This window comes from Engraulis encrasicolus, chromosome 6 (genome assembly GCF_034702125.1).
Source record: "Engraulis encrasicolus isolate BLACKSEA-1 chromosome 6, IST_EnEncr_1.0, whole genome shotgun sequence".
NCBI lineage: Eukaryota > Metazoa > Chordata > Actinopteri > Clupeiformes > Engraulidae > Engraulis > Engraulis encrasicolus.
Genome location: NC_085862.1, coordinates 14781396 through 14795107, shown reverse-complemented (window position 1 = coordinate 14795107; position 13712 = coordinate 14781396). Strand labels below are relative to the sequence as shown.

The window sequence follows — 13712 nt, the reverse complement described above, 5'->3', positions numbered from 1 at the left end:
ACTTTTTTGCATATAAGTGAATGGCCAAAAGTGGCCCAATTTACATGAGTTTACCTATAATGTATATGTTTTATGTTTTTGTATATATATATATTAGGTATGTGTGCCCATTTCAAATTGTTGGCAATGTTGACACATGGTAGGGCCTAGCTGCATGACCAGACCTCTCTTCAAAATGCTGATTGCTACACTATGTCAATATCATGAGAAGTCTTATAAATATTAGAGATGCCCCGGGTGATGTCAGCCACTTGTATAAAACGTTAGAGTGAGGTGATCGCAACGCTCTGACCACCTGTTCGCCCGCGTTCTCTTGGACATCCCCATTATCACCGGACACCAAACATGATCACCGTGCGCGTCCTGTTGCTCGCCGTGTCCTGCTGCGCGTGGGTCTCCTGGGCTACCTGCGAGGATTTTCTCGATATTCGCTCAGTCGAGGACTCCATCATCAAAACTCAAGAAGAAAAAGATTTGGTAAGCATTTTGGTAAGCATGGTCCATTTCTCTTACTGTGGGTATTTTTGACAGTCAGTTATTTTCACCAACTGCATAGTTGTAGCCTATAGCCTACCGGTATGGGCTTTCACTTTCATTTTCACAATTAATTTCTGACTGTGCTGAGCAGATCGAGGCCCTCCAAGGAGTGCTTGAAAAGCTGAGGAACAAAGAAATACCAACAACCGAAAAGAAACTGGGCTGGGTCCCGTCGGTACGATGTCCACTTCTCATTTAACCTCTAACTTTTTATGGATGAATTTTCTTTTACGCACCATGCATGACAACCGTGTACGATATTGTATTGGCCCGTTTTGTCTTTAACCACATTTAATAACATGTATTTGCATTGGTTTTATGATAGTGTGCTATACAAATACAATAATTGATTGATTTGATTTAATTGTATGATGACCTGTCTGTCTAAATGAGAGTTGCAAATTGGCATGTGCATATTAACACCTTGCAACTATTTTTTAGAAAGTGTGTAGCTATAGTGAATATAAAAATAAATGTAAGAATATAAGACATTATATAAGAATAAGATAAGATATAAGAATCCATTTTAATATCTCTTGTCTGATGTTGTTACTGCCACTTGTAGTGAAAACCTCCATGTGTGTTGTCCGTTTTACGCAGTGCGATGCTGGAGAGCAGTGCGCCCTGCGCAAGGGAGCGCGCATTGGGAAGCTCTGCAGCTGCCCAAGAGGAACGTCCTGCAGTTTCGATGTGCTTAAGTGTCTCTGATGATGTTTTTATAATTTTTCGTTGATTATTAAAACATTTAGCTTCGTCTTATTTTCATGTTTGGATGTATGAATGGATAATGGATAGGTGCGTGTCCATGTCAGTAACACCGTTGCCGTCCGATTCCAAAAAATCTCAACTTCATGGAGTGAAATACATGGGTTTGTTGTACATATTAATGTAAATTATTGTATTTAAATAAACAAGCACATTTGTACCAAAGTATATTTGCAAAGCTTTGGAATGCCAAATGGACAATCGTTGTACACCTTATTTGTGAGAACGCCTTCTGTCACTAGATGGCGTAGTACGATTAATTTCACATGCTGTGTTTTGCGCGCTGAAGGGGATACGGCATTACGCACGGGCCATACTTGACTGCATGACAATATTTTGTGTAGCGTACCAAACAGTTCTAAAATAAGACTCTAAGTATGGGATCTGTACTGAGGACAAATGGGTAAAAGTTGGCTATGTTGGAAAATTACACCAATGCGCAAAATCTTGACAGCCATAACATTTTCTTTATCTGATTGCATTCTGTGTGTTCTTTTGGAAGTCGTCTCACAAATTCACAAGTGATGAATGTGAGCATGGGATACCAAAGCCTCAACATTTCCCCTGTGGTAACTGCAACAATCAAATTCCTAAATGAAACACACCGCGCTGTTACCATTTTTCTATAGACGTGCCAGTCCTACTTTGGCAGCTTATATTATTTGTCATTGTCAAGGCACTAATTTAAAATTCCTGAAATTGCATTAAGGTAGACTAACTATGCTCATTTATCTGCGTGCATGTAGTTTGCAGGTGATGAGGTGGATATTGGGCCTTTTCTGTGGACAGTAGAAGTGTCAATATGTCGCTTCCTATAGCCTATAATGTTCCTTGTCCTCACAAAATAACCACAGCCTTTGGTACGTTTTTGATATTCACTGTATTATAAACAGGACAGGCTATAAGCAAAAACTATAATGGAAAAGAGAAGCTATTTGTTTGGTCGGAAGAAGTGTCAATCGTACCGGTTCCGCCCCGTCAGATAAGGCAGGGGTGTCTTCAGATGACATCATTAGACTAAACTTTGCAACATGGCGACAGATCTCACGGATGAGGTGGAGGCAATGGAAAAAGCGAATTTAACTTCCCATCCAGGGTTTAGCAATGACAAATATTCTCTACTTGTCATAGTCGGAGAGCACAGTCAGACGGGATTTGTGGATTTCGTCGTTGCAGAGATTGACCGAGGTAAAGTGATCTTCGTTCTCCCTTTGGGTATTGAATAAGCGCCATCCCGCGCACTGCTCCACTGACCTATTGCCACTGCACTGTAAAAAGAGTGTTCGTATTATTTCATTCAGGTGAACGCAGCAACTCTCAAACCACCGTCAACGGCATGTAAACAAACGGTCTGCGGTTGACACACTGTATCCGTTTTGTTCCTATTTTGAGTCATTTCGAACGTCCCCTTTTTTACTTGTAACACTCCGCTCTCCCGACAGGCTCGCATTTTCTCCCTTCGCCTAGTGTGCCTCTGCTTCATAGTAGAACTACCTCCTTGTGAAATTTCATTTGGAAACTTATTCAAAGCGAGCCTATACGGTTAGTCCTAGTGACAAGACGTAGAACTATGGGAGGAATCGGGATCCAGATAGGATGCAACAAAGTTTTATCACTGTCCTCACAACAAGATCAGATTTGTATTGGAAATCTATTCCCAGTGGCAGTGTTTTTTAAATGTTAAGTGAAGTTAAATTGCGATACTACTTTTGTATGACAGTTCGAGCCAAACAGAAGTGCTTCTGTAGTTTATGTACTCGTGCTATAGGGTTATGGCTCCATGTCCTCGTGCCATGTGTTAGAGCTCCAATGCGCATGTTGAACTGCTTCTTCGCAAGCTAAACTTGGTAGGCTACCGATATTTAGGAGGAAATACACAGTCATCTTACAAAAAGTCTGAATATAGTGGTATTGTTATATGACTGTTATTGCTGTGGGTAGGCTAGCAGTAGTTTAAATATGACAATGAGCCAATGTCTTTGGAGGGAGGGAGGCGTGCACTCTGGACAACGCCGTCCATAGCTGACGCCTCATGGCTCTGGGTGGAAATGGGATCTCAGCTCACATCTGTGGATGGGGACACGTTCTCCCCTGAAGCCCTTATAAAACATTCAAACATCACAGCAGCACTGTGCCATCACATGACGCTCATCGCCAACTTCCCCTACTGCGCAGGCTTTTATCTCATGTTATGGTTAGAGCGCTCCGTCCCGAATTGGGCTATACTGAACTGCAAGTTAGTCCTCGGGCATTTCTGTTAAAAGCTATTTTCCATCACCCATTCATTTTCAGTCAGAAAGAGGCTGAAATAATTCCACGAAGCTAGCGGCCTGAAACCAAAATTGCACATTCCATGTGGCAATGTCGGCTCTGCTGTCTAAAAACACTTTCAATCCATGGGATCTCTGTAACCCACTATTGACACTCTCTGTGTACTTGCCTATTAATTCTCCCAAGCTGAAGCAATTTCAAATAGCACATAGGCCTAGTGTTAATGGAAATACTGTACACTGCTTGGCCCAAAATAAGTCGCCAGCAAAAAAGGCCACACACGCTAATTGGTTATTTAGCTTTAATTATGGCATGTTGCTTTGTTATTGCTTTGATGAGTCTCAAGACAAGATTTATTTCCATCCTGTGTTGCATTATGTTTTCACCAAGATCTTGAATTAATGGTGGTGGAGTCTGAATGCTGCGCAAAGCCCTCTCCAGCACATCCCAAAGCTTCTCAATGGGCTTATGGTGATGGCCAATCCATGTGTGAAAATTATGTGTCATGCTCCTTGACCAGCCCTGGTGCCCTGGTTCTCAGTTCTTAAAGGGACACTGTGTGAGATTTTTAGTTGTTTATTTCCAGAATTCATGCTGCCCATACACTAATGTTAACTTTTTCATGAATACTTACCACCAGCGCCATCACACGTGACCCTTTAAATTACCATTTCAAAAGACACATCCTGTGGTTTGCTGAAAATAATTTACTTTGTTCAAGAAGGGTGCAATCATTTGCATCAGCAATCATAGGTTCGTAGGTGAAATAGGTTTAGCAACAGAATGGGCTCAAAGAATATGGTCAGCTGACTTCATGTATAGTGAATGACCAGGTTTTTCTATCACTGGATTTTTCTTTGCTAATGCCATGGGCATATTCCAAGATTTACAATGCTGCGATTCATAGGCTATAATTTTGAAAGTGTCTTTCAGGGCGCATGAGACATCCTCTTTACGCATAGATTGGTCACAACAGATTGCAAGCCCTACCCCTTAAGACACAGCATTATACATTAGCTGTTACCAGAATGGTAATGACCAAGTCGTAATGTATTAAGGCCCCATGCACTGTCATAGTAGTGTAGTACTATAGTAGTTAACTTCCAATGTCTATTACACCGTGCCACAGGAAGTACGACGCGCATTAAGAGGCTACCCCTATTGAGAATCCCTGTCATGTGCTGAAGAAGACCTTGAATGGCGGTCAGACTCTACCGTCATCAATGCACAATCTTGGTGAAAAATTAATGCGAGACTGAATGAAAATAAGTCTTGTGACATTTCAGACACTCAATAAAATCAAAGCAATGTCACAGCATAGCGTGCCATAACCACAGATAAATGCGCTCCAACGACATATGAGAGTATGTGACCTTTTTTTTGTTGCCTTTTTTTGCCCAAAATGTCTTGAGAATGCGCACACATCAGTAACACAGGTGCTGGACCATACAAAAGATCTCGGCCGTGCCATTAAACTTTGCCTGGGAACATTGAACAGTGGTGCGGTCCTATATTTTCTTTTCAGTGACCCTTTTTTTGGTCAGACAGTGTGTATCTATCAGACATCACGGGCTGTGTTACTACAGAGAAGGATGGATTCAAGCCTCCAGCTGTGTCCCAATGGGGTGTTTGGATTCATACACACATTCTTTTAAAAAAGACAACAAGGCCAGTCTGAAGTTGTTCCTCTTCCTCTCTGCTTTAGTCTCCTACTGCGCCGTCCTCCTGTCCTGTCCTGTCCTCTTCCTCTCTGCTTAAAGGACCACTTCAGTCAATTTCAATATGCTGTTGTATTGCCCATGCTACCCTTGCATTGTCAGTATCCGTTGATGCCACATTTTTCTGCTCAGCCCTTTCCGAGATCTGAGCTATTCTAATGGGGGCAGCTTTTGTTTACATTTTAAAAAATCTTAACATAGACCTACTGCAAATATTTTCCCAAAAGCTATCGCTGTTTGCTAGTTGTCTGCTGATGTTACGTAACCTTTTGGATGTTTTTGGGAATAAATCAAGATGTTTTTTGAAATGTAAACAAGCACCTGCCCCCATTACAATGACCAGGATCTCAGAAGAGGCTGAAGGAGGGGAAAAAAACCTCAGGTACTGACAAGTCCATGGTAGTGTGAGCATTACTAACTGCATGTTGAAATTGGCTGAGGACGGTTATCCTTTAAGTCTCCCATTGCTCCATTCTCCTGTCCTGTCCCTGTCCTCTTCCTCTATCCCAGTGGTGCTCAAACTGTGGTACGCGTACCACTGGTGGTACTTCAGACATATCTGGTGGTACTTGGAATAATTATTTTTTTGTGCATTGATTTGAAGGCTGATCAAGTTGTTGCAGTCGAAAATGTGTCTTTGTTCTCACATTTTGTAATATTGAACTGTAAGCCTATGAATCTGAAAACACAATGGGTCATTTCACGTGAAATCAGACACTTTGGGACCCGACCGACCCGGATTTCAATCATACTTGGTGTGCCTTTTCAGTAGCAAGGTAGCACCCCAGAACTGCATTGGTTTGAATCTGACACTAATATTAAGGGAGAAACAGACTAGGAAAGGTTCACATGTGAGGGTAGGACACTATACATTCAGCCTTGAATATATCAGTCAGTGTTAGTCACAAAAAGATGCCTGTGGTGTTGTTTGAAAGCTCTTTTCTGGCTCTACATATTACACAATCACCTTGGAATACAACTACTCTCAGAATATGAATTATGATAAATTGAAAAATAAAAAATTGAATATCTAAAAAACTCATATTTTTAAATGCCCAGTTCCTTGTCCAAACGTAGCCGGCAATGTCATGAGCAGCACCTAAAATGCTGGTGTTCGGTTTGTTATTCATTTCAGAGAGAATTTGACTCACAAATATGGCATCATACAGACCACTTACTATTAATATGGTAATACCATAGTAGCATCACATGACAAAACAAAAACAAAACAAAAATGGTCAGTGTCCATGGTCCCAGGTTTCAGAAACTAAGGCAGATGTCAATTTATACACACCAAATGATGATATGTGAATGTTTTGAACATTCCTTCTCTGTGTACCTGTGCCATCTTCCCTTTACCATACTTTAAAGAGATAATCAATGGCTACACTCTCATTTTGTACTCTACCAGTGCATTTGAAGCAGCAGCTGTGTCTTTTATAGATAATGTATAAGTACGTCCCGTTGCAGTTACAGGTTCCACTACCAGAAGCCACATCCTGATGATCCATGACAAGTCTATCTGGTCTGAAGGGAAAAGTGAAGGATGGAGATGGCCCATGAGGATGCAAGGAAGTTCAGTTTCACCTCTCCAGTGCTCGGCATACATTCCTCAGCACATGCTAGCCACCAGTTGCCATCATGTACAGCTACAACATACCCTTTGATGCTTGAAAATGTAACACATTCCTTTACTGAGCTCACTCTTTCAACTCTGCCTTCTCTGAATGCTGAAAATGGCCTAACTTCCACTGTGTCCATTGACAATGGGTAGAAGCTGTGTAGTTTTTGACTACCTGGAATAGTTCTCTTGCAGATTCAAACCTTTTCAACAGGTTCTCAGCTTCATGATGGTACATCTCTGTTGTGGCAAACTGGCAATGGATGTTCTTGACATTATCCTTGACTGACTCCCTTGAACCAGGAACGTTTTTAAAACTATAGTTTTGTAATTCAAGATGCTATTCAATCATTTCACTGGAACAACCAGTGCAGGCCACAATCCATCCATTTGTATGCTACTACCAAGATCAGTTGAAACTGGGAAAAAAATCTGTTTTGTTGTTATTTCAGACTGCAACATTCATGATACAATTGCTGTACATCTGTTTCAGAAGCTCCTAATTCAGTTCCTCAGTGACACTTCATCAATGACAGAACGTCCAAAGAAGATCCTATATTTTTTCTGATGGCTGTGCTGTACAATATAAGAACCTTAAAAACACAACAAATTTGTGCCACCACGAGGCAGATTTTCACATACCTGCAGAGTGGCGCTTTTTTGCCACATCACATGGCAAAGGTCCATGTGATGGCGTTGGAGGGACAGTTAAATGGCTTGCTGCACGAGCAAGTCTGCAACGTCCTATTGACAATTAAATTGTAACGCCATACCAACTGTTTGAAATTGTCAAGGATAATGTTCAGAACATCCATTGCCAGTTTGCCACAACAGAGATGTACCATCATGAAGCTGAGAACCTGTTGAAAGGGTTTGAATCTGCAAGAACTATTCCAGGTACTCAAAAACTACACAGCTTCTGCCCATTGTCAATGGACACAGTGGAAGTTAGGCCATTTTCAGCATTCAGAGAAGGCAGAGTTGAAAGAGTGAGCCCAGTAAAGGAATGTGTTACATTTTCAAGCATCAAAGGGTATGTTGTAGCTGTACATGATGGCAACTGGTGGCTAGCATGTGCTGAGGAATGTATGCCAAGCACTGGAGAGGTGAAACTGAATTTCCTGCATCCTCATGGGCCATCTCCATCCTTCACTTTTCCCTTCAGACCAGATAGACTTGTCATGGATCATCAGGATGTGCTTCTGGTAGTGGAACCTGTAACTGCAACGGGACGTACTTATACATTATCTATAAAAGACACAGCTGCTGCTTCAAATGCACTGGTAGAGTACAAAATGAGAGTGTAGCCATTGATTATCTCTTTAAAGTATGGTAAAGGGAAGATGACACAGGTACACAGAGAAGGAATGTTCAAACATTCAACATATCATCATTTGGTGTGTATAAATTGACAACTGCCTTAGTTTCTGAAACCTGGGACCATGGACACTGACCAGTTTTTGTTTTGTTTTTGTTTTGTCATGTGATGCTACTATGGTATTACCATATTATTAGTAAGTGGTCTGTATGACGCCATATTTGTGAGTCAAATTCTCTCTGAATGAATAACAAACCGAACACCAGCATTTTAGGTGCTGCTCATGACATTGCCGGCTACGTTTGGACAAGGAACTGGCCATTTTAAAATATGAGTTTTTTAGATATTCAATTTTTTATTTTTCAATTTATCATAATTCATATTCTGAGAGTAGTTGTATTCCAAGGTGATTGTGTAATATGTAGAGCCAGAAAAGAGCTTTCAAACAACACCACAGGCATCTTTTTGTGACTAACACTGACTGATATATTCAAGGCTGAATGTATAGTGTCCTACCCTCACATGTGAACCTTTCCTAGTCTGTTTCTCCCTTAATATTAGTGTCAGATTCAAACCAATGCAGTTCTGGGGTGCTACCTTGCTACTGAAAAGGCACACCAAGTATGATTGAAATCCGGGTCGGTCGGGTCCCAAAGTGTCTGATTTCACGTGAAATGACCCTAATGCAGAATAAAACTAGGAAATAGCAAGACATTTAAAACTTTGAATGTGACCATAGCTGTTGATGCCGTTATGCACCTCTCCTGCAAAAGTGAAAATGGAAGGCCTTTGCTGTGATATTCTAATGTTGGTTGTCAAGGTGGTACTCGGAGAGCTCAATATTTTCTCGGGTGGTACTTCACACAAAAAGTTTGAGAACCACTGCTCTATCCTTTAGTCTCCTGCTGCGCCATCCTCCTGTCCTCCTGTCCTGTCCTCTTCCTCTCTATTTCGGCCGGCTCACTGGGAACATTGCTGGCTGCAGTAAATATTTGGTTTGGCCTGTAGCTTTGGAAGCGCCTGCGAGTGACTACTGTAGGGAGATGTGCTGTGCACAACCAACCCTTTCAGCCGTGTGTGTGTGTGTGTGTGTGTGTGTGTGTGCGTGTGCGTGTGCGTGTGCGTGTGCGTGTGCGTGTGCGTGTGCGTGTGCGTGTGTGTGCGTGTGCGTGTGCGTGTGTGTGTGTGTGTGTGCGTGCGTGCGTCTGTGTGTGCGCGTGTGTGCAGGCATGAGTGTATATTCGTGTATATTCACTGTGAGTGTGTGTGTGTGCATGTGTGCATGTGTGTCTGTGTGTGTGAATGTCATAGGGATGACTATTTGAATTCCTCACTTGAGTCCTCCATCAGCTTACACTCTGCTGAGAGGAAGGGGAGAAGAGAGGAGAGAAGGGAAGAGAAGGGAGAGGAAGGGAAGGGAGAGGAAGAGGAGAGGAGAGGAGGGAAGGGAAGGGAGAGGAAGAGAAGGCAAGGGAAGGGAAGGGAGAGGAAGAGGAGGCAAGAGAAGGGAAGGGAAGGGAGAGGAAGAGGAGGCAAAGGAAGGGAAGGGAAGGGAAGGGAAGGGAGAGGAAGAGGAAGAGAAGGCAAAGGAAGGGAAGGGAAGGGAAGGGAAGGGAAGGGAGAGGAAGAGGAAGAGAAGGCAAAGGAAGGGAAGGGAAGGCCATTTCTGAGCCAGCAGTTCGTTCTGCAGTGAGAGCAGGGACTCTGGCTCTACTCAGCCATCCACAGACTCCGGTTCTGGCTCGGCCCTGACCTGGCCCGGTTGGGACCAGTCTGCTCCAGAACCAGGTGCTTACTGGGTCACCGTGTCTCACTCAATCCCTGGGTTGGACTCAGATTGAACTCAAGTTTAATTCCAGGGGAGTACATTTATGCTACAAAGCTGGTTCAGGACTTACTTAAACCATGTTAAGTTAAGAGGTAAATCATATAAGTAATACAGTAGAAGAGCCCGGAGTTCTCATTTTCTTGAGGACTCTGGGCTTTTCTTTTAGATGATTTACCTCTTAACCTAACCTGTTTTACTCCTGAGCTTGCTTTGTATTATAGGCCCCAAGTGTTTCCCCAACAGCGATCCATGATGTCAGGGCAGCTGCCTGTGTTTGTGTTTTTAGGAGCGCTTAATATCCAATGTCCAATGTGGAGACTTTCTAGGAGAATCATTTTGTGTTGGAAGTCTTGCTGACTTTCAGATACGCACATTTCTATTTGCGAAAGCATGTGATAATGTGCAGTATGTGGTTTTATAACAATGTTATTCACACACATATTGGTAATGAAGGCCAGAATGGTGACGAGCATGTGGAGCGAGCATGTTGAGTGTCCAGTTGTTTGGTGGGTGAGTTGGTAGGCTGTGGTAATGTAGTGTGCATAGCTGCCTGCATGTAATGGTTTATAAACTGAGGCATGAATGAATGGCAGCCATTGTGGCCTTGAGCTTTGGCTCTGCTCTCCCCCGTCATGCCTCATATTAATAACTATAGCCGTGGGGGTTATCATTATAATCTCCATAGGGGAGTGACGTGGGGCTGTTGTCCCAGCGCCCAGCCGCGGCACTCCAGCACTAAACACATGTTAATGTAAACCCACAGCCAGTGTTGCCAGATTGGGGCGGTTTCCCGCCCAATTGGGCTGCTTGGGATGGCCGTCTGGGGGTTAAAAAAAGGCATTTGGGACATTTTTTCCTGCTAATTTATGGCCATTGAAATCAATAGAAATGAGTTCAAATTGGGTGGGATTTAGTGCTTCCAGGTGGGTTTTGAGCATTTTTTGGGCTGGAAATCAACAGACATATCTGGCAACCATGCCCACAGCCAGTCCAGCGCTAATGGCTCATTCTTGTGAAACTTGGTAGTCTGAAACCCCGACCACCGCCTCTGCGAAAGGGCAATAGAACAGAATGGGTACTCAGATCAGGGTTTGGAAACATAAACTCGGAGCAGTTTGGTATACTCTGAGTTCGTTAAGCATTGGTGTTTTCAAGCATTTGTATTGTCCCCAACTATTGCAATATAACACATTTACAATGGATGTTAGGAGAACGAACTTGGGTCTACTGTAGGGCTGTAACGATACACTCAACTCAAGATTCGGTTCGTATCACGATTTTTGACCTACGGTTCGATACACCACACGATTTCTGAAATGTATCTCCACTGAAGTTTGGAAACACTATCACATCAAATCATAAGGTTGTTTTCTGGACTAATGGGTAATAAAACTTTGAAAGGGCGTATCACGATACTGCGTCCTTGTATCACGATACAGTATCGTGTCTCTGTGTATCACGATTTCTCGGTTCGATACAATATCGTTACAGCCCTAGTCTACTGACTACGGAGTTTCAAAAGAATGAGCCATAAGCGCATGTTATGTTAATATAAGCCCCCGCCGGCCTCTGGCCTGTTTGAATGGGCGGCAAAACCCAATCTCCACACTCTGCCACTCATGCCATTGTGTGCCAGTTGCGCTGTGGGCACTATCATTATCATCAGGTGTGTGTGTGTGTGTGTGTGTGTGTGTGTGTGTGTGTGTGTGTGTGTGTGTGTGTGTGTGTGTGTGTGTGTGTGTGTGTGTGTGTGTGTGTGTGTGTGTGTGTGTGTGTGTGTGTGTGTGTGTGTGTGTGTGTTCTTAAGCATGTAGTTATCTCTGTAAGTGTGGATTTGTATGTAAACGTATTTGCCTGTAGCCTACTGTAGTAAGTGTAACGGAGGTCAACCACCATAGTGTGGCATGGAACGTTATTAAACCTCCCTCATACCCAAACTGACGTGATGACTGGTACAGTGTGGCGAGTTTGAGCCCCGACTGCGACTGGGTCTGCGCAGGAACATCTCTGTAAAGGTCTTTAGCCTGGTGCTGTGACCCACCCAGATGGGAGTGAGGTTTAAGGGGGGCAGTGTAACGGAGGCCAGCTAGCAGAGTGTGTGTGTGTGTCTTGGAGTCTTAGTCTTGTATTGTTCAGTTGAAATACTGTGTGCACTGTGTATTTCAAATACAGCTGAAATACTGTGTGTGTGCACTCTAGGATACTGTGCTTCACATAAATCCAGCACACCACTAGCACACATAAAATTATCATCATTTTAATTTACATTTCAATTGTGAATCATCGGTCACCACAGTGTCCATCCTCAAAAAGTCTCATCTTCAGACCAATAGCTGCAAGCACAAAGAAGTAATCACAATTAACATAGCATTTCTTATATCCTGCACCCACGACAATTGTTTTCTTTTGGGAGATCTGGTATATCTTACCATTGGTAGTTTGAGAAGTGCTTCTCAACCTTTTTTGAGCAAACGCCCCCTGCACCTCATCCTAAGCCTGCCAACGTCCCCTTTACTATTAAAAAAATGTAAATGGACTAATGCCCCCAATGACAACTAAGCGCCATCCCCTCTCAACCGTATCCCTCTCTACCTCCCCCCCCTCTCCCCTACGCCCCCTGGGGGGCTGTACTGCCCCAGTTGAGAAACACTACTATAGAGAGATGGAGACTCTCGAATGTTAATCTTTCATGTCTGAGTAGAGCACATTGAGCTGCCATTGGTGCTATGAAATGTAAACACAACCACTCTGCTCTGCTCTACCTCTAGCTTCGCCTGCCCAGGGCCAGCAGATCCTGCTGTGTGTGTGTGTGTGTGCGCCTGTGTGTGTGCGTGTGCGTGTGCGTGTGCGTGTGTGTGTGTGTGTGTGTGTGTGTGTGTGTGTGTGTGTGTGTGTGTGTGTCCTGCCTGCCTGCTTCCCTGTGATGTACGGTAGGGCTGCCCTGTCTGCAGAGCATCAATAATGCAGCTGCCTTACTTCAGCATGGCCGAGCCCAAGCACAGGACACCACTAATGGCTCCCCTGCCCTCACATTGGTGTGTGCGTCTAGTGTGTGTGTGTGCGCGTGTAGTGTGTGTGTGCGCGTGTAGTGTGTGTGTGCGCGTGAAGTGTGTGTGTGCGCGTGTAGTGTGTGTGTGCGTGTAGTGTGTGTGCGCGTGTGCGTGTAGTGTGTGTGTGCGTCCAGTGTGTGTGCGCGTCCAGTGTGTGTGCACGTCCAGTGTGTGTGCACGTCCAGTGTGTGTGCGCCCGTGTGTAGGCACTCGTGCGTGCACGTGTGTGTGCGCCTGTGCCTGCGTGCCTGCGTATATAAATCCGCATGTCTCTCCATACCAGACACCACCCAGGGACTAGTCTCTCTCAGTGCACAGCAGCAACACCCGTCCCCCACCCACAACCTCTCTCTTCTCTTCTCTTCTCTTCTCTTCTCTTCTCTTCTCTTCTCTTCTCTTCTCTTCTCTTCTCTTCTCTTCTCTTCTCTTCTCTTCTCTTCTCTTCTCTTCTCTTCTCTTTCCTCTTCTCTTCTCTTCTCTTCTCTTCTCTTCTCTTCTCTTTCCTCTTCTCTTTCCTCTCCTCTCCTCTCCTCTCCTCATGCACCAGGATCTGGGAGAGGTAATGGGGTTCATGACGGGGAAGTGTGTGTGGGTATGTATGTGT

General features: G+C 43.8%; 2 protein-coding genes across 2 annotated transcripts in view; both read left to right on the top strand.

Annotated features, from left to right (window-relative positions):
* The first annotated feature begins 282 nt into the window (after nt 1-282).
* On the top strand, nt 283-1245 carry cart1 (cocaine- and amphetamine-regulated transcript 1). The gene is made up of 3 exons (XM_063200050.1): nt 283-477; nt 629-712; nt 1138-1245. The coding sequence occupies exons 1-3, from the start codon at nt 346-348 to the stop codon at nt 1243-1245; spliced, it is 324 nt and encodes a 107-aa protein (XP_063056120.1). The 5' UTR covers nt 283-345.
* Nucleotides 1246-2331: 1086 nt separating this feature from the next.
* Nucleotides 2332-13712, top strand: part of map1sa (microtubule-associated protein 1Sa) — a 73908-nt gene continuing 62527 nt past the window's right edge. The window contains exon 1 of the mRNA XM_063200741.1: nt 2332-2490. Within this exon, the coding sequence (XP_063056811.1) occupies nt 2334-2490 (157 nt within the window). The 5' untranslated portion in view covers nt 2332-2333. The remainder of the gene's footprint in view (nt 2491-13712) is intronic.

Coding starts and splice junctions, on each gene's coding strand:
- cart1 (XM_063200050.1), top strand. CDS start 346: ATGATCACCGTGCGCGTCCTGTTGCTCGCCGTGTCCTGCTGCGCGTGG. Junction 478..628: donor CTCAAGAAGAAAAAGATTTG/GTAAGCATTTTG, acceptor TGTGCTGAGCAG/ATCGAGGCCCTCCAAGGAGT. Junction 713..1,137: donor AACTGGGCTGGGTCCCGTCG/GTACGATGTCCA, acceptor CGTTTTACGCAG/TGCGATGCTGGAGAGCAGTG.